The 20,654-nt window shown below is 35.8% G+C and overlaps 1 protein-coding gene across 1 annotated transcript; it reads left to right on the plus strand.

Moving 5' to 3' along the window:
• The first annotated feature begins 959 nt into the window (after positions 1-959).
• Positions 960-6,240, plus strand: LOC142626826 (protein NRT1/ PTR FAMILY 8.3-like). The gene is made up of 5 exons (XM_075800536.1): positions 960-1,125; positions 2,956-3,061; positions 3,157-3,374; positions 4,042-4,598; positions 5,324-6,240. Exons 1-5 carry the CDS (start codon positions 1,072-1,074, stop codon positions 6,144-6,146), a joined length of 1,758 nt encoding a protein of 585 aa, XP_075656651.1. The 5' UTR covers positions 960-1,071; the 3' UTR covers positions 6,147-6,240.
• Positions 6,241-20,654: the final 14,414 nt, after the last annotated feature.

Below are 20,654 nucleotides of genomic sequence, written 5' to 3' on the forward strand. Positions count from 1 at the left end.
TCTTTACATGGGCTGCAGTGATTCGTGCATGATACAAGTGATATTTGTGGTGGATGCAGATGAAAGCGTTTTTGGTCCATTCACAACGAAGTAAGTCAATAGTTGGTTAAAAATGTTATGTTCTTGCATTACTCTTGACATGACCCTTTAAGAGGACAGGTAGGCCAAAAATAGAACATCTTGACTAACTAAAGAGTTTTTGTCCGAGTCATGGGATTATTGCAGTTTCTCATGGACTTTTTTGGTTGATATAAACGCTGACAAGTCTTATCATTTTCATAAGCATGCCTCAGAGCTCCCTAATAGCATGACTCTCTGTAGGCACAGCTTGTACTAGGTATTCACGGTCATACTCTGACCCGTCTCTTCTGTTTCCCTACTCTCAGTAACACTGACTTGTTACTGAATCTGAACATCAAGCTCAACTGCGAACCTTTCTGCATCTGGGTTTGTCTGGTTTCTCCCTAGCTATTCAATAATGAACAGGAGAGCCAGAGATTTGGGCATCACTATCAATGCTAGGCTGTCTAATTCCTGTTTGATAGTTATGTTTTGAATTTGAGTCAATTGTCCTTTCAACATCACTGTTGATGAGGAACAATATTAGCTAACGTCTCTTCATCTCTCGTGAACATTTGATTAGGCCTAAATAAGCATAGCTACCATTCTTCTAGAGTTTTGACCAACCACTCAAGAAAAATTAGGATTAACAGGGCATATTGATACGCCGTTAATGTATTTCACGTAGATTCTTGGCCTACACACTTCATTAGTAAAGTATTTCCACCTCTTTAGATTATTATTATGGGTCGTGTTAACGGGCATAAAATTTTTTACTTTTTTCTGACACAATTTGTCTTTTTATCGATTTTGGTAAATTTTTCAGTTTTATAGAACTGTTTGAGATTTTTTTTTTTCTACTTTTTCAGACAATTTTTTTTTGTCTTTTCTGCACTTAACCAGCACCAAGCGGTGCTGGTTAAAATTCTCCTATTATTATAAGTCTTTGACTTTCAAAGAGAGAGAGAGAGAGAGAGAGAGAGATTGTCTGTGAGAGAGAGTGAGAGAGACATGGCTTCTGTGGACGAAGAGAGATCTGTGTTGGAAGATGATCCTCTTCTACAGGTTCTAAGTTCTAGCCTCTCCTCTTAATCTGTTTTGAGTATGTCAGAACTCAGAAGTGTACCTTCTGAAATCAGAGCTGTCTTATCTTTATTGGTTTCTATTTCCCTTTTTCTTTTCTTGTCTTTTTCATATTTACAAGGTGGATTATTTGCACTCTATTATTTGGAAGTCAATGGACTGTATAGTTTATAGTCCTTTCTCCCTGTCTTTTTAGCTTCTTTATTCTTTAGTTTGCTGTGGGAATAGGATTATGCTTGACCATATAATTTTCATTTTGTGGCTTAAGATCTTCCAAAGAGTGAACCAAGTTAAATTTCCTTAAGGGGTTTGTTTGCTATGATGGATTTTCCATTTTCCTATTGGTGTAGAAAACTTTTTTTTAATGGTTTTGCAGGGGGTCTAACTCTTAACTTGTACTGGCCATGTAGCTCAAGACAGTTATGAAGGACATGTTGGGTTGACTGGTTGCTTGTTATATCAACTCGTGTCCTTTTTACATATTGCTTCTTTCTTCTTTAGAATTTTAGTTTTTATCCCTATTGCTCGTATTGTTTTCTGTCCATGGCTTGGGTTGGGGGACACACAAACATGTGCGCGTGCGCGCACAGCAGCCATCTCAGAAAACTTGGCCCTAAAAGCAGAATTTCTACAAGAAAAATACTTTCTTTTTTACTTGCTTTCTCGTGTCAAATGGTATTTAGCTTTATTGGCATGATGTAGATAATCGCAAGTTGGGTCTGTAAAGTAGGCAGGAGGTTGATTTTCACCAATTATTTTGCTACTTTGTTCCTAACTAATATATATATATATATCTACTTACCTTACCCGTTGGTAACTCAATTGGTGCACGCTTTTTCTTTAATAAATTGGTAGCTACAAGTGAGTCATCTTGGATAAGATGTGCACCTAAAAGTGTGACAATTCAGGTGGAAAGGGTTATTAAGAAATCAAGACAAATGGATGGCATCTTGTCCTGTATTTCCATCTAATTGCGAATCAGCAGTCTACCACTTAATTTCAAAGCTCATGGTTTTTTTTAATGCTTTTGATGATTCCATTAAATCTGTTTTTAAATCAAACATAAGCACTCTAGTACATGTTCATAGTTGTACAAGATTGAACACTGGGAAGCCATAACAATGGTGTAACTATAAAGAAATGCCATATTTGAATATAATTAACTCCAAAAGCTTGGAATCTTTAATATGTAAAATTAAGAAGTTATTAATTGAGAGGAAAAGGACTTAACAAAGGCTCATTGAAGTGGAAGGGCTTGAGGATGAAAAATATGTTACAGTGACATAGTGTGCGAACCACTTTAATTGATCAAGACATATGTAGAAATCTGATTCAATTAGATGTCCAGCAGCACAAACTACAGACTTTACAGTGAATTTTTAAATTTCAAACATGCTTCAAGATTTGCAATTGATAGCTTCAATCTCTAGAAGCTAATTCCCTGTTTAACTACTTGAACCTAATTATACCTTAGCAGTTCTAGAATTTAATTAAATGTCTATCATTTGGTTAGATGTTGTACAAAATCGGCCTTCATCATTAGATATCACAACCTTAAACACTACTAAAATTACTACCTGAGTGTTTGGTATTAATTTGTGGTTGCAGCAAATTTGTCTTTAATCATCAAATAGGTAATGTGGGTTTTTGTATGAATTAGGCCTAAGTACCATGCTCCTCTTTGAACAAGATTATACCAGTTACTCAAGCTAATGCCTATAAAAATGACATCGAATGTGGTTGTTATTTAAAATAAAAAATAAAAAATTCTTTCTCTTCTCCATTTAAATGTGTATTATTCTGCCTCTTCAGAATGACATTAGTGGACCGTACACTGGAGATGGCTCAGTTAACATTAAAGGGAATCCTGTTCTGAAGAATAGTACTGGAAAGTGGAAAGCATGCCCCTTCATTCTCGGTAATTGTTTTTCCTTACATTGCTCAAATATAGCAAACTATATAACTTTATTTTTTTTTTTTAGTGATGTTTAACAGTTGTAACATAGAATGCAGGTGGTGGAGGTTGTGAACGTTTGACCTTCTATGGGATTTCCTCTAATCTTGTTACTTATCTTGAAAGCAAACTACATGAAGGAAATGTCTCTGCTGCAAGAAATGTTACCACTTGGCAAGGCACCTGTTATTTTATACCCCTAATTGGAGGTGTCTTAGCCGATGCTTACTGGGGAAGATATCGGACAATGGCAGTTTTCTTTGCAGTTTACCTTATTGTAAGCATAAGCTGAAGTTTTTCATTTTGTTGTTGTTCTGTTTGCAGAGAATTATTTCATTTAAAACGATGGAGCACATTGCCTCTCACGCGTCCTCAAGTCTCTTGAGTCAGCAGAGCTTGAACCTTATGCCATCAATTCCTTATCATGTAGTTAATTGATGAATGTGAAAGAAAATAATTCAGGAATAAAGAATGTTTTGATGGCATCCTGTAATAATATAATCTCAACTTTTGACTCTGATATGTTCCATTTCAGTTACTAGGCACAAAGGTCAGCAGAAATGTATGCAAGAATCCTATATTTATTGTTAAAGGGATAAATTTTATGTTTCTGGTTGTGTCATACGCATTACAAAAATGCATCCATAATAGTGTTTTGAGTGAGGTCGGCTTTATCCACCTTGATGGTTGGCATGACAGGATGATATTCTGTTGAAGTGCAGTAGATTAGGTCAGCGCAGGTTGGCAAGGTTTGGGAAATTTCAGTGATGAAGAAACAATGGGAAAGCTCTATTGAGCACAATGGCGTCTGTCTGTCTTGCAATTTTTTCTTGTTATCTTTCAGTGATTGCTTCTGTTTACCAGTTTTTCTAATTGATTGCTTCTGTTTACCAGTTTTTCTAATCTATACTCTAGACATCTTGGTTGATTGTTACTTTGTACAGGGGCTGTGTACTTTGACTCTATGTGCATCAATTCCTGCATTACAGCCTGCTGCATGTGTGGATTCGGTATGCCCTTCAGCTACTGCAGCTCAGTATGCTGTATTCTTCATTGGACTCTATTTGGTTGCACTAGGGACTGGTGGGATCAAACCGTGCATTTGGCCCTTTGGTGCAGATCAGTTTGATGATACTGATCCTAGGGAAAAGGGAAAGAAAGGATCCTTCTTCAACTGGTTTTACTTTTCAAACAACATTGGTGCTTTTCTATCAAGTAGTTTAGTGGTGTTGGTTCAAGAAGATATTGGGTGGGGTATTGGATATGGCATTCCTACATTGGTTATGGCCATTGGTATTGTAATCTTCTTTTTAGGCACTCCCTTCTATAGATTACAGAGACCAGGGGGAAGCCCTCTTACAAGAATTTGCCAGGTTTTTGTTGCATCATTTTATAAGCGGAATTTGAAGATCCCAGAGGATAGTAGTCTCCTTTATGAAACACAAGATATAAGCTCCACCATTAAAGGAAGTCGGAAACTGGAGCACAGCGATGAACTGAAGTAATCTTCTTCTTCATTATTGTGAGCTTGGCCAATATTCTTATTGGTTCTTTTATATTCATAAAACTTGTTTACTTGGACAAAAAATAGATTTTGCACAGCACATATTTAAGGGAGTTTTAGTGAAATTCCATGAAAGTGAGATATGTCCATTTTGTTTCGCCTTTAAAAACAGTAGTTGGTAGTTTAGACTTAAATGATGATTAATAAGTTGAAAGCCCCTGCGCTGCCTGAGGTGGCATAAGGATAGATTAAGATTGAGGAAGCCAGTTAAGTTTTGAGTTTTAGCTAGATAAGATTTCAAAGGCAAAACAAAAAAAGGTTTTAAGATAATCTTTTTTGAAGTATTGTTAAGAATGACAAATAAATTTTAGACAGAATTTAAATGAATAGCCACTAGTGCATTTAACTTCTATGTAAAGATGCTAGCTCATTTTCAATTTTTTCAGGGGAAAAAAAAAAGATGATGGATTTAATTTTCAGCCAAAAAGACGATAATAGGATTACACTTTTATTTTTCCTGTATAGTTTTCCATACGATCTATTGGTCCTCCAAGGATCTATGGCCATTTTATATATCAGATCTTCCAAGTTTAGATTATTGATGTGTGAACCAATATCTTGAGCACTTTCATGGAAGTTTAATATATTGTGTTTTTATGCAACTTTGAAACAAAACAACAAAATCTGCTTTGTAAAAGTTTTCACTATATCTTTTCTTGCAGGTGCCTTGATAAAGCTGCTGTGGTCTCAGATGCTGAGATCAAAAGTGAAAACTTCTCCAATTCATGGAGGCTTTGCACTGTGACACAGGTGGAGGAATTGAAGATTTTGGTCCGCATGTTTCCAATCTGGGCATCTGGAATTGTATTTTCTGCTGTTTATGCTCAAATGTCATCATTGTTTGTGGAACAAGGGAAAATGATGGACAGAACTGTAGGTTCTTTCACTGTTCCTGCAGCCTCTCTCTCAAGTTTTGACCTCATCAGTGTTATTATTTGGGTCCCTATCTATGACAGGATAATTGTCCCAATTGCAAGGAAATTTACAGGCAATGAGAGGGGCTTCTCAGAGTTGCAAAGGATGGGAGTTGGCCTCTTTATATCAGTCCTTTGCATGTCAGCAGCTGCTGTGGTAGAGATTGAGCGATTGCAGATTGCAAAAGAGATGGGTTTGGTCGATGAAGATGTTGCTGTACCACTAAGCATATTCTGGCAAGTTCCTCAATACTTTTTGTTGGGTGCTGCAGAGGTATTTACATTCATTGGACAGCATGAGTTCTTCTATGAGCAAGCACCGGATGCCATGCGTAGTTTATGCAGTGCATTATCACTTCTCACAAATTCACTGGGGAATTACTTGAGTTCTTTGATTCTGACCATTGTAACTTACTTCACAACAGAAGGTGGGAGTGTTGGATGGATTCCAGATAACTTGAATGAGGGCCATCTTGATTATTTCTTCTGGCTTTTGGCTGGTCTCAGCTTATTAAATCTGTTGGTTTATATTGTTTTTGCCAGAAAGTACAAACAGAAGAAGGTTTCTTAAGGGTCTGTTTGAATACCGCTTATTGCTGAAAACTAAAAACACTATAGCAAAATAATTTTAAATGTGTGAATAGTACGTGAAACCCAATTTTAAAGTTATTTTTCTGAAAAAAAATATTTGTGGGTCCCATGAACAATGCACGGGACCCACCAAAAAATGCTAGTCACGCTATCCAAACTCTACCTAAGGTTTTCTCATCTTTAATGAAAACATTCATGGAAAGGTTGTGCAATGAACATCTTATATATGTTGGTGTATCAAATCCAGGTTGTTCGTGAGGTCCTTGGTTTTAAGTGTTATTATTTGTGGTCCTGGTTTTCAATTTAAAATTTTTCTTAGCATCATATTATTCTTCGGTTTTTTCATAACTGAATTTTAAACCACAAGTATGATTTCACTTTTCTATTAAGTCACTTTAATTGCTTTGGCTTAAAGTTTTTTTGTAACTTAAAATACTACCTTAAAGACTCATTCTGTTAGATATAACTATATTTTGGCATAACTTATTTTTTATACAAAACAAATCAATAAAAAGAAGCTCAACAACAAACACACTTCTTAGACCATTTATTTACTTTTTCTCTTTTCCAGTGCACCTATAGTTTATGCGAATATCCAATGAAAAAGATATTATTAAGCAAATAAAATCCTTGCTAGGTACAAACAAATTCTGGGGACAGAGTATATATAAAATTCAAGGGAAGAATCTGAAAATATTTCTTTAAAAGTCAGTTGCAAGAAGTTTTTAGAGTTCTAAACCGAAGACTTCAACTTTATAAGTTATACCTGATTAATTATACGGTATCATTAAATATTAGGCACCATAAGTGAATATGTGTCTAATTGGCAAATAATATTTATGAGTAATGTTACAGATACAAACTATTTTACAATATTTTTACAAAATGTTGATATGACTAATTTCTTATTAGTTTTCATCTAAATTTACTATTAACATCACTTTTTTCATTTATCAATAATGACTCACAACATCAGCAGTTTGTAAATTTTTTTATAAAATATTTTGTATCTCTAACATTATTCAATATTTATGATTAATCATAAGTACTTGAGTTTGTAGCCTAAGTATTTGAATACCTATGTCTTTTGCGCCTGTCAATTTGGAAGTTTGGTTTTAGTGCCCAAAGAAATTGTTTGAAAATTGTTATTTGGAAGTCTAGCGCTTGGTATTTTGGGTTTGAATTATGCTAGTACCACATAATTGGGCATAATGTGGTGAGTTAGGATTGACAAAAGTGTTTCAGTAGACCATATATAAACACACTTTTACCAATCACAACTTGTCACGTGACAAATTGTGATACAAAATTATGCCAATTATGTGGTATTAGCATAATTCGGTGGGTTTTGATGCAGTCGATGAATGTGGCTAGGTAAGCAATAAGTAATAAACTGATACTGTATCATTATTCGGGTAATTAGGTTCTTTGGAGTTGTGTTATTCAATTATTTTTTTCTTCGTACATTACTGGCAGGCCATTGTTTCTGGGGGGTTAGAGAGGTAAGTAATATTGGTACATTAATTTTGGGATTAGAGATGGTAATAATAATGATTCTCAAAAAAAAAAAAAAAAGTAATAATAAACTCTTTCCCTTTTGTTTATGTTTTCGATTTCTGGGGAGTTGTGTTATTGATCATCTTCTTTTCTTCTCTCATTAATGGCAGGCCATTGATTTTGGGGATAGAGAGGTTTAGTAATATTGGTACATTAATTTTGGGATTAGAGGAGGTAATAATAATGATTTTCAAAAAAAAAAAAAAGTAATAATAAAGTCTTTCCCTTTTGTTTTATGTTTTTTATTAGAACATTTAAAAAAAAATGCGAAAATACATTTTTGGTCCTTGCATTTTGGGTCAATTCTCATTTTGGTCCTAAAATTGATTTCGTTGCTAATGTCGTCCCTAAAAAAAGAAAATCGATTCTATTTTGGTCATTTCCATTAACCCACTAACGGAAACCTCCCAAGTGGCAAACGGAATCCCTTGTTTGCTGATGTGGCGCTGACGTTGGCATTAAAATATTATTTAAAAAAATTACTTGGCATTTTTCTAATACCACATCATTATTTAAATTTTTTTTAAATCCACATCAGAAAATTTATAAAAAAAAAAGAAATTAAATTAAAAATAAACCTTAAATCTAATTAATTAAAATTATTTCTTTAAAAAAACAAAAATAATTATCCTTTTAATTCTTTTTCTTTAACCTCATCAATGATCAGCTTAAGTTTATCTATATGTTCTTTCTCTTCTCCCAAAACTTAGCTGAGGCGGCGATTCCGATCTTGATCTAGAATCGACTGTGACGGTTGTGATGAGGCGGCAGAGGAGGTAGAAACAGTGGCTTTAGAGGTGGAGGAGGTTTGACGGTGCGGATTAGAGAAAGGCTCGTGGTTGCAGGTGCGTGAGGTAGAGACAAGCCTGAGCGTGTAGACGACGTAGGTGACGGTGACAAAGAGGATGAGCCAGAGCAAAAGCCTAAGCAAGACTCTGGATTGTGGGCCCGACCCAGCATTGGGTGTACTTAGATTCATCATCATCATCTTCTTTGTATCTTTCTCTCTTCACCCTCGACGGAATCACTCTCAGACCCAAACTCTCTCTAATCTCAAAATCTCATCTCCGCCGATCTGCCAAACTCCGATCTATGGTGGCGCTTTACTGGATGTTGGGTTCCTATTCTTTTGCTTGGATTTGATATTCATGTTCTTTGATTTGGTGGTCGTGATTTGGGGTTTTTTGTTTGTTTTTCCTATAGGTTCTTCTGTGTTTGTTTGCCAAGAAATTTATGGGTTTGAAGGGTAAGGTTTGCTTTGCTGGGTATATGGGTTTGGCGTTTGGTGGAGATCTGGGTTTGGGATTTGGTTCTTTGCTGGAGATTGATCATGGAGAAGAAAGTGCATTTTAGGGAAAACATGCACGCTTAGTAAAGTTTAGGCGAAAACACAGATCTGGATTTGGGATTTGTTTCTTAGCCAGGATTTGGTTCTTTGCTAAGAATAAGAATCTTTGAGATTGGAATTAAAAAAAAAAATCATTTTAATTAAAAGAAAGTAAATTATTTGTTTAAACAAAGTATAAAAAAAAAATTGTTTTTCTTTTTGTTTTTAATTTTTTTAATTAAAATTAAAATTAAAATTAAGGAATTAAAATTTTTATAATTTAAATGCTGATGTGGCATTAGAAAAATGCCAAGTAATTTTTTTAAATAATATTTTAATGCCAACGTCAACGCCACATCAGCAAACAGGGGATTCCGTTTGCCATGTGGGAGGTTTTCATTAGTGGGTTGACGGAAATGACCAAAATAGAATCGATTTTCTTTTTTTAGGGACGACATTAGCAACGAAATCAATTTTGGGACCAAAATGGGAATTGGCCCAAAATGTAGGGACCAAAAGTGTATTTTTGCGAAAAAAAAATCATTGCCTAAACAAGATCCAAGATTAGAACACAAGAATAAGGAATCAAGTACTTCATATATGTGTGTGTGTGTGATGTAAAAGAAAGTGATAATGAAAATTGTAATGTTAGTTTTTACTATATTTTATTTTTACAATGGCATGTTGTAAATATAATTGAACTTATTGTAAATTCAGATGCACAAGAGTTTGGATGGATAAAAAAAGTTTCTCAAGAGAGTACATAAAAGGGGTTATAAAGATTTTATCCAATTTTTCTTTATGGCATAAAAAAATGATATCAGCTTACATTTTAAAATTTTTTTTCATAATGTTATTTTAAATTATTAGTTTTATGGGTAAACTACATACTTAGTTCTTAATCTCTACTATTAATGTTAATTTGGTCCCTAACTTTTCAATTGTGTCAATTTGGTCCATAATATTTCCGTGCTAAGTCACAATAACCCCTACCATTAAGTGTTAGATGAAAAATACTGATGTAGCTAACGGACTAAATAAAGTATTATTTGTTTGCCATATAAGCCAACATCTATACTGCCATGTCATATTACTTTTCTTTTTTAAGTGTGACTCACAGATTTTGTAACTCCGCGAGGGGCTATTTGCTTTGGAATCAAAATCCCTAACAAGAATACCCACACCACAACCCCCTAGCAAACAGCAGAAATAAAAGAAGAAAATCTACAACAAGTTTACTTATCGCATAAATTGGACCGGAAAACAATTAGACAGAAATATTTATTTGCATTTTTAGGCTTCACCGTTGCTAAAAAATTTCTAGATGGTCTACAAAAATTTGATTATGAATTGACATGCGATGAGAGCGTGAGATAGACAAGCATACACTGATACACAATACGGTAATATGTTATGCCAAAACGTAGCTTGTTATGGTGATTGGTGAGCAATTTGATTAAAAAAAGTTGTCGACAGTGAAAGATAAAATCATACATGATATTTATCATTCATCGTACTTTCAAAAAAATCATGTCAACGTAGTACTTAAGTTAATGGCTGTAACTTGCAACAACATTGGTGGTAAAACCACAGTGGCTGCTGTTAAGCCGACATTCACCAGTCACTACCCAGGAAATATATATATTTGGCTTGAAATAAGTTAATGAACTTCAATTTTGGGGACTAACTTTTTTATTTGCATTAGTTAAACTTTTCCTCATTTTAGACTAACTTCAATTGGATGCCAGTCCACTATTGTCATTCTCAAGGTTGGTTCATTCCTAAACTATTGTGGTTGGACTCCCAAAAAAAAAAAACACGTAATTCTATGAAAGGATGTGTCATTCAATTACAATTCTCATAACCCAATTACAACATACATAACCCAATTACAATTTTCATAACCCAACTACAATACTCATAACCCAATTACAATAAACATTACACAATTACAATTCGCATAACCCAATTACAATACTCATAGCCCAACTACAATTCTCATAACCCAATTACAACATACATAACCCAATTACAATTTTCATAACCCAACTACAATACTCATAACCCAATTACAATACTCATAACCAAACTACAATTCTCATAACCCAATTACAATAAACATTACACAATTACAATTCTCATAACCCAATTATAATAATCATAACCCAATTACAATTCTCAAACCCAATTACAATAGTCATAACCCAATTACAATTCTCAAAACCCAATTACAATAATCATAACCCAATTACAATCCTGAAAATCCAATTACAATAATCATAACCCAATTACAATTCTCATAACCCAATTACAATAGACATTACACAATTACAATTCTCATAACCCAATTACAGTAATCATAACCCAATTACAATAATTACAATAATCATAACCCAATAACAATTCTCATAACCCAATTACAATTCTCATGACCCAATTACTGTAGTCATAACCGAATTACAATTCTCATATCCCAATTACAGTAATCATAACCCAATTACAATCCTCATAACCCAATTACAATAGACATAACCCAATTACAATACTTATTACCCAATTACAATAAACATTACACAATTACAATTCTCATAACCCAATTACAATACTCATAACCCAACTACAATTCTCATAATCCAATTACAATAAACATTACACAATTACAATTCTCATAACCCAATTACAATAATTTTAATAATCATAACCCAATTACAATTCTCAAACCCAATTACAATAGTCATAACCCAATTACAATTCTCAAAACCCAATTAAAATAGTCATAACCCAATTACAATCCTTATAACCCAATTACAATAATCATAACCCAATTACAATTCTCATAACCCAATTACAATAGACATTACACAATTACAATTCTCATAACCCAATTACAGTAATCATAACCCAATTACAATTCTCATAACCCAATTACAATAATTACAATAATCATAACCCAATTACAATTCTCATAACCAAATTACAATAGTCATAACCCAATTACAATTTTCATATCCCAATTACAGTAATCATAACCCAATTAAAATCCTCATAACCCAATTACAATAGACATAACCCAATTACAATTCTCATAACCCAATTACAATTCTCATAGTATTTTAATTAATAATTTGATAGTGTGAACACTAAGAACTCTCTCTCTCTCTCTCTCTCTCTCTCTCTCTCTCCAAATAGAACTCAGCTCTTTATTGATGCAAAAATGAATACAAGCAAGAACAATCTGAAACTCTAAATTATTTTAGAGTTTTAACAATATTCATGGTTGCAAAAGTCAATTATTTTAGATGGCTCTCCTGTCATGTACAAATTAAATAAAAATCATTCTAAATAAATCAAATAAAAATCATATTAATCATCTCATCATATATTATTTATTCTTCTAGTTAAAGACTAATTAATATTCTCAATTCAAAGTCAAAGTCAAATATTTTGTTGCAATATCCCTCTTAAAGGCTATTTGCTAAACCTTTAACAAGATTTTCTATCCATACTTTAGTTTTGCTCTATTGATCACAGGATTTCGCCTAATTGAGATCTTCAAACTCGCATAGTGAACAAAAACTTCATTCATCAACCTAAATAATACCCATACCAATTGCAATAATCATAATCCAATTACAATTCTTATAACCCAATTACAATAATCATAACCCAATTACAATTTACAATAATCATAACTCAATTACAATAATCATAGTATTTTAATTAATAATTTGATAGTGCAAAAACTAAGAACTCTCTCTCTCTCTCTCTCTCTCTCTCCAAATAGAACTCAGCTCTTTATTGATGCAAAAATGAATACAAGCAAGAATGGTCTAAAACTCTAAATTGTTTTTTTTTTTTTTCCATTTCTTTTCCCATTTGATTTCCAACTTTTTTGTTTAAGGTTGAAATTAAAGATAAACCCTAGTCAATTAGTCATATTATTTGGAGAACATAAGTTTTTTATTGGATATTGAATAGTCCTAGACACGGAGTATTCTTAGTTTGACAAAATCAACTAGTGGGGGGTTAGGTTAATCATGCAATTAAGTGCCCATGTTTTTTTACTTTTAATTAGGACCTCAAGAATAATAGAGAGACATTCATTCAGGCAAGCAACCTCGTTTAAATCCAAAGAACTGAAAACTCGGACTGTGATAATTCTAAATAAAAACTAATAAAATAAAAATAAAAAATTAATTATTGTAAAAAACCTTTCATCAAAATAACGTCAACAAAAACCTTTGTCAGGGACCACTTAAACTCTAGCCTGCAACGAGATCGACAAACCGCATGTGGTATCCAAGCAACAATTATAACTTTGACCTTAAACTCTACCTTCTGTTTTTTTGGATTAAAGAAACACATTGGACAAAGCCTTCAGCACCGACCAAATCCAATAGGGTAGTAATTTTTTAATATACACTGAATTTTTTTATGGTTTGAATGAAGAACTATCCAAACAGTAATTAATTTGATTGGGTTACAGAGTGCTTTGGCACATATCCACTTCTATTAGGGATGCGTTTGACAAACCTAAGAGAATTAAAAAAAAAAAAAATGTAGATGAAGGCTCATCCAAATGCATTCTAAATATAGGATGTTATGTCCTTTGTCTTTGTGCTTCTAGATAGCTGAAGGGGATAACAAGTAGCACGTTTCGTACTCTTTGTTTATTCCATAGACTTGTTCTATGGTCTTAACATGGTAGTCTGTTTTGAACGCTCTGCTCAAAGACAATGAAGACTTATAGAATTGGCTAGTGGCTACTTTTGGGATATTCCAATCTCCTATGTCTAGATCTAGATCGGATAGCTCATAAGATTCCGAATTAAGTACTCCTATGTCTGCTGGGATATCTGGAATGGATGTAGGTTGGGAACATCTACTGCTGGCAGAAAAGGAACTTCTAAACAACCTATTCATGCCGTCAGCTAGTTGTTGGACAAATTCTAAATCTGGATTCTGGGCTAGGTTTTGGATCTGTAGAGTATGGTTCTCATTCTCTAAAGTCCAGTTTGAAGATAAATGTGACTAGGTTGTAATCGATAGTTTAAACTTGTAACCCCAGAATCATGAATAGATTGTTTAGAAGTTCCTCTTCTACCAGCAGTAGATGTTCCCAACCTACATCCATTCCAGATATCCCAACAGACATAGGAGTACTTAATTCGGAGTCTTATGAGCTATCCGATCTAAATCTAGACATAGGAGATTGGAATATCCCAAAAGTAGCCACCAGCCAATTCTATAAGTCTTCATGGTCTTTAAGCAGAGCATTCAAAACAGACTACCATGTTAAGACCATAGAACAAGTCTATGGAATAAACAAGGAGTACGAAACGTGCTACTTGTTATCCCCTTCAGCTATCCAGAAGCATAAAGACAAAGGACATAACTTCCTACACATAGGATTAGTCTAAGTTGGAATGAAACCACTCACTAGAAGAGGTTTGAACAGCTCAATCCTCATGGCCCTTAGAGATGCTCGTCACATCATATTCGACGACAGCCTCCTAGGAACCATAGAAACCAGTCTCAGCAACGGACCCATCCATTTTAACTATTTCCCAGATTTTTCTATCTATCTCCATGATAGCACAGTTATCAAAACCCTCACACTCAATATCAAGACCCATGGAACCCTCATGACACAGGGAACCAGTCAGATCGCCTTGATATACAAAGTATACTACAAGTGCATAAGAACGAACATGAATGTTGGAGCACTTGATAGGCTGGAAGAGGAGGGAATTTTGGAGTTGCTGAAGTTGCTCCTAAAATTGGACCTGCCTCAGAATGGAGAAATGACTACCTTATATAGGCTGGAGGGAGCCTTGGATGCTGGCTGAAGACTACTGAAATTACGGAGAGTAAATTGCTATTACGGAGAGTAAATTGCTATTACGGAGAGTAAATTGCTTTTACTGAGGTGAAAGTTGTTTCCACCGAAAGCACTAGTAATTCTAGATGATTGTGTCGGTGAACAGTAACTTTTACTGTTCATGAATAGTGTTTTGTCCCCTTGCTTTTCCGGATTTGGTCACTATTGAAATAGTAACCTGTTGGGGAATCTGCTGGGTGCTGGTACTGTTCATGATGCGGGTACTGTTCATATCAGTGGCTGGTGCTGATTTTGAACAGTAACCAGACTGGGATTTTTATCCTGAGTTGCTTGGTCAGGATGCTTTCTAATCGCTATCCAAATTATATCCGCTATATGAATCTTGGGAATCCTGGAAGGGATCAATTGGATTGTGATTAACTGATGCCACTGAAGCAGTGGGAGAAACTTGTTCTTTGGGTTCTAGCTGCTGTGAATGTGCTATTAGCTGCTGTGCTAATTCTTTTAACTCTTTGCTAGATTTTTCGGCAATCTAAACAGAATCTAGGCTAGATTAAGACCTTGTTCTGTGAGCTATGGGCTGCTGGATTGGCTGGGGATAATCCTTATAGATTTGGTTGATTATTTGTTCAATCCTTAGACCGTCCCACCATTTTACCAAAAATTCCCTATCTAAGAGATTGGTATTGATCTTGTACTCCCATTTGCTGATCCAGTAGATTCTGTATCTTTGGGAAAAAAGCAGAATTACTGGAAATTGGGAACGGTGGCTTGAAGTCTTATATCTTGAATCAAAGTACCTCAAAGCGTCCTGTAAAGGATCTGGAAAGATTTGAGGGACTGATCCGAACATCTCCCACCACCTGAGGAACCAAGATGGGAGCTGACCCATGAATTCTTTGCTAAACATCATGAACCATGAGTGGCTGAAATTTTGGTTTTGGATGAAGAGAACTTTTTCAAAGGCATCCATATAGTCATAGTAGCTATAATAAAGTGTTGAACCTGAAGGGGATCTATAATTCTTGAGGATCCTTAAATCAAAAGGATGTTGTCCCCAATCTTGGCAACTGACAAATCCTGTGATGATGAACTTGTGATAGAGGACTACTAAGGGGTCCCTGCTGTTGAAGATGTTTTCTATTTGGAATGACTTTTCTTGACCGAGGATACTTTTATAAAACTTGATATTTTTCTCTGGATGCTTTGGTAAGAAATGCCATTCATGTGGCAGAACTTCCATGGCTAGGGCAAGAGGATCAGTTATATGAATCAGGTGGGGTTCAATATAAGAGATATGCTGGAGAAAAGATTTCTTAACATAAGAAGAGTTTCCTCTCCTGGTTCGATAGGAAGGCTTTTGGTTTTGGATTGGGCCAAAAGGTTTTTCAACAAGATAAGGGTTGATTGCTCTTGGTGCTGGAGAAGCTAAGGCTGAGCTGTAACTGGGTTGACCGTAAGATGGCCTTTCATAATTTGGTTTTGGGATTGATGAAACCAAATAATGATTGGAAATATTTGATGGAGAAGCAGGGTTATCCTGTCTAGGGCTTTTTGCTTGGGATAATGGGACAATTTGGCTAGGAGTGATTGGTACGAGCTTTCCTGAGTTCTGTGCTATGCTAGTATTAACAGGGTTTTGCTGTTTAGGCAATTTTGGGGGCTGGGGCTGTTGTGCGGGTTTCTTTCCGGACATCTTGGCTATGACTCTGCAAAAATTCACGGGTTAGGAAATCAGGGATGCTGTTTTGACTTCCTTCAATGAATTCTAAATCAAAGTCAAAAACTGAAAGGATGGCTTGCCATCGTGCAAAAATCTGTTTTGATGCAATGTTTTGAACATCTTTTTCTAAAACATGCTTTGCAGATTTACAATCAATTCTGACTAAAAACTTTTGATTTAAAAGATCACTTTGAAATTTTGAAATGCATAGTACTATAGATAGTATTTCTTTCTTAATAGTACTATAATTAATCTAAGTGGGAGTCCATATTCCCGAATGGAAACAGACTATCTGTTCAAGAGAATTGGGACCAACACGCTGGAGGAGGATGCCACCATAACCTATGTTTGAAGCATCGGTCTGGACAATCTTGAAGGAATTGTCAGCAGGGATTCCTAAACAAGGAAGGGTTTTGACATATTTTTTGATATGCTGGACAACCGTGGTATGGGTTGGGGTCCAGGGGGATGGATTGGTTCGAAGTCTATCAAAAAGAAGTTTGCATTGCTTTCTGAGATTTTGATAGAAATCTGAGATGTAATTGAGAGAACCTAGAAATCTCTGAAGCTGGGTTTTATCTAGGATTTCATCTGGAAACTTATCTGCAAACTGGATAGCTCTATCTATGGGTTTGATAACACCATGATGAATATCAAAACCTAAAAAACGAACCCTAGTTTGGAAAAGTTTGATCTTGGGAGCTGAAACAACAAGACCATTGAGCTTGATGGTGTTGAGAAATGCTCTAAGGTGTCTCTTATGTTGTTCTAAAGAATCTGAGAAAATGAGTACATCATCGATGTATACAATGGCATGATTGGAGAATGGATTAAAAATCTCATTCATGATATTTTAGAATTCAGAAGGTGCATTTTTGAGACCGAAGGGCATTACATTCCATTCGTAATGGCCAAAGGGTGTGGTGAAGGCTGTTTTATACCTATCAGATTCTCTTATTTGAATTTGCCAAAATCCACTCTTCATATCAAACTTGCTGAAAACAACTGCTTTGCTAAGCCTGTTGACTAAGTCCTTTTTGTTGGGAATTGGGTACCTTACCCATTCTAAGACTTTGTTGAGGGGCTTGTAGTTGATGACTAATCTAGGGACACCTCTTTCTATCTCAGCATTTTTCTGGACATAAAAGGCTGGACAAGACCATGGTGATCTAGATTTCCTGATGATTCCTTTCTTAAGGAGGTCCTCTATCTCTGTCCTGCAAGTATCCATAAGTTCCTGGTTCATTTGGATAGGTCGAGCTTTGGTAGGGATATCCTTTTCATTGAAATCTTTGACATATAGGAGAGCTACCTCGTGTCTCTTTCTATGCCAAAAGGTTGTGGGTAGATCAGAGCAGACTTCCTGCTTAAGTTTTTCTTCAATCTTTCTGATCTCTTCTTGGAGGGTTTTGCAAGTTAGTTGGTCCTCAACTTTCTTGTATCTTATTTCCTCCTGGAGGTACTTAAGATGTATATTCTTGGCACTAATCATGTTTAAGGTTTTAGAGACAAAGTTTGCTTGGATAGTGCTAATGTTCCTAAGCACTGGTCCACAAAGAAACTTAAACTTGATGGTTTGGCCAAAGGGTTGGGTAGTAAGTCCGTTACTATCCACTGTGAAGGGGTAAAGGATGCAAAGGAAAGGATTTCCTAAGATGACCTTGTCTGTCATATTTTTGACAAGAACAAATGTGGTTTTGAAACACATGTTATCTTGGCAAACATGTGCTTTAGGAAGTTTGAATTCAATCTGCATATTCCCGCCACTTGCGGATGTCAATCGTTCCCTAGACTTTTTAAAGTATTTGGAGGGAATGATTCCTTCTTGGATGCAATTGAGATCAGCACCTGAATCAATTAAGGCTATGACCTCGAATTCAAAATCTTTGCTAATGACAATCCTGACTTTGGAATGCCATTTATGAAAGTTAATCCTAGTGATAGCATCTAAAAACAATTCTGTGCTGGGTTTATAGATGAGATCAGCTATAGGGTTAACTGTTTGATTCACTTCATTATCTGAGGGATCTTCCTCATTGCTTTGAGAAGAAGTGTTTTCCAAGGGTTGAGTTTTCTGAAGGGCTTTAAGACTTTTCTTTAAGGTTCTAATTTCACTCCTAGTTTCCTTGGTTTCTCTTTGAAGGTCGTTGATCTTAACTTCCTTCTTGGACAGGACAAACCTATTGTAGATTTGCTCTACCTTGGGTTGGATCCTAGGTTTAGGTTTACTGGTTTCCTGGACCAAAGGCTGGGTTAGACTAAGTTCCTGAGGCTTGGGGTCACTTATTTTTATGTGAGAGGATCCGATGCTACAATCTTTCTTGGAATGGTCACGCTTGCCACACTTGAAACATTTTCCTGATTTCTGTGGAATGTTTTTCCTAAGCTTCTTGGCTTTTTTATAATCTTTGGAAATTGGGTGATGGAATTTGTTAACACGGTTCTCAAGTCTTTTCAATCTTAGATGTTTCCATTTGGCTTCTAAGGGCTCATCTTCTGTGTCAGAGGAGGAACTGCTAGAGGTTGTATGGATTTTTAACACGTTAAGCTGACTTGTTGGTGAAGGAATGGCTGATTTCTTCTTTACCAATTCTTCAAGCTTTTGGGCTATGATTTCTAAGGCTGTTTTATCTTTAGGATAACTAAGGTGGGTGTGGTTGGTTAGGGGCTTGTCAAGGGGAGGATGACTAGACCTATCGACTTCCTTAGTTGCATTGGGTCTTTCTATGGTCCAAGCTTTGGTGAGGACACAAAACTGCTTGTGCTGGCCAAAATACCTTTCGAAGTATATGAAAAAGGGGACATTACGAGATATTTCCCTCATGAATGCCGTCCATGCTTCAAATACTTTTTCCTTTTGATCTCTGCTATAATTGGCTTTATAGGCTTCTCTTTTAGTCCTGTTTTCCTCAGAACTAAATTCCTTACCTAATTCTTCTAGGTCAAGAACGAATTCTCTGTTTAATACCAAAATGTTCAGAGATTCCTCTTGCTGATCTGGAGGCTGTTCCATATCAGTTCTAGATGGGGATGGGGGGGATTGCTCACGATCATCATCCTCGTTGACAATCGAATCCTATTTGGCTGTGTAGCAAGGTGTGGTGAGTTGGGAATTGGTTCTAACTCCCTGGAGCTGGACACCTAGATCTCTTCTAGATCTTGGGAAAGGTGATCCTAAAGGTCTGGTTGAGCTACACTGGGATGCAGATCTATCTCTAAGGTAGATAGGTGACTGCCTATGAGGCTGCTGTAGATCGGTTGGAGATCTAAACCGAGATATATCCAAAGGTGGTCTACACTCATAGTCTAGAGGAGTGCTAAGCCTAGATCTGTCGAAACTTAACCTAACCATGCCGTCGACTCGTTGTTGGAAAAATTCTAGATCTGGATTCTGGGCTGGGTTTTGGATCTGTAGAGTATGGTTCTCATTCTCTAAAGTCCAGTTGGTTGGGAAAGTGACTTCTGACCATTTGAGGGTTCTTGGAACCTCAATCTTGGCGCTAGGGTCAGTGGTCTGGATGAGGGTTGTCTCACCTTTCTTTCTCCTATCAAGTGCTCCAACATTTATGTTCGTTCTCATGCACTTGTAGTATACTCTGTATATCAAGGCGATCTGACTGGTTCCCTGTGTCATGAGGGTTCCATGGGTCTTGATATTGAGTGTGAGGGCTTTGATAACTGTGCTGTCATGGAGATAGATAGAAAAATCTGGGAAACAGTTAAAATGGATGGGTCCGTTGCTAAGACTGGTTTCTATGGTTCCTAGGAGGCTGTCGTCGAATCTGATGTGACGAGCATCTCTAAGGGCCATGAGGATTGGGCTGTTCAAACCTCTTCTGGTGAATGGTTTCACTCCAACTTGGACTAATCCTATGTGTAGGAGGTTATGTCCTTTGTCTTTGTGCTTCTGGATAGTTGAAGGGGATAACAAGTAGCACGTTTCCTACTCCTTGTTTATTCCATAGACTTGTTCTATGGTCTTAACATGGTAGTCTGTTTTGAACGCTCTGCTCAAAGACCATGAAGACTTATAGAATTG

The sequence above is a fragment of the Castanea sativa genome, chromosome 3 (assembly GCF_040712315.1).
Source record: "Castanea sativa cultivar Marrone di Chiusa Pesio chromosome 3, ASM4071231v1".
NCBI lineage: Eukaryota > Viridiplantae > Streptophyta > Magnoliopsida > Fagales > Fagaceae > Castanea > Castanea sativa.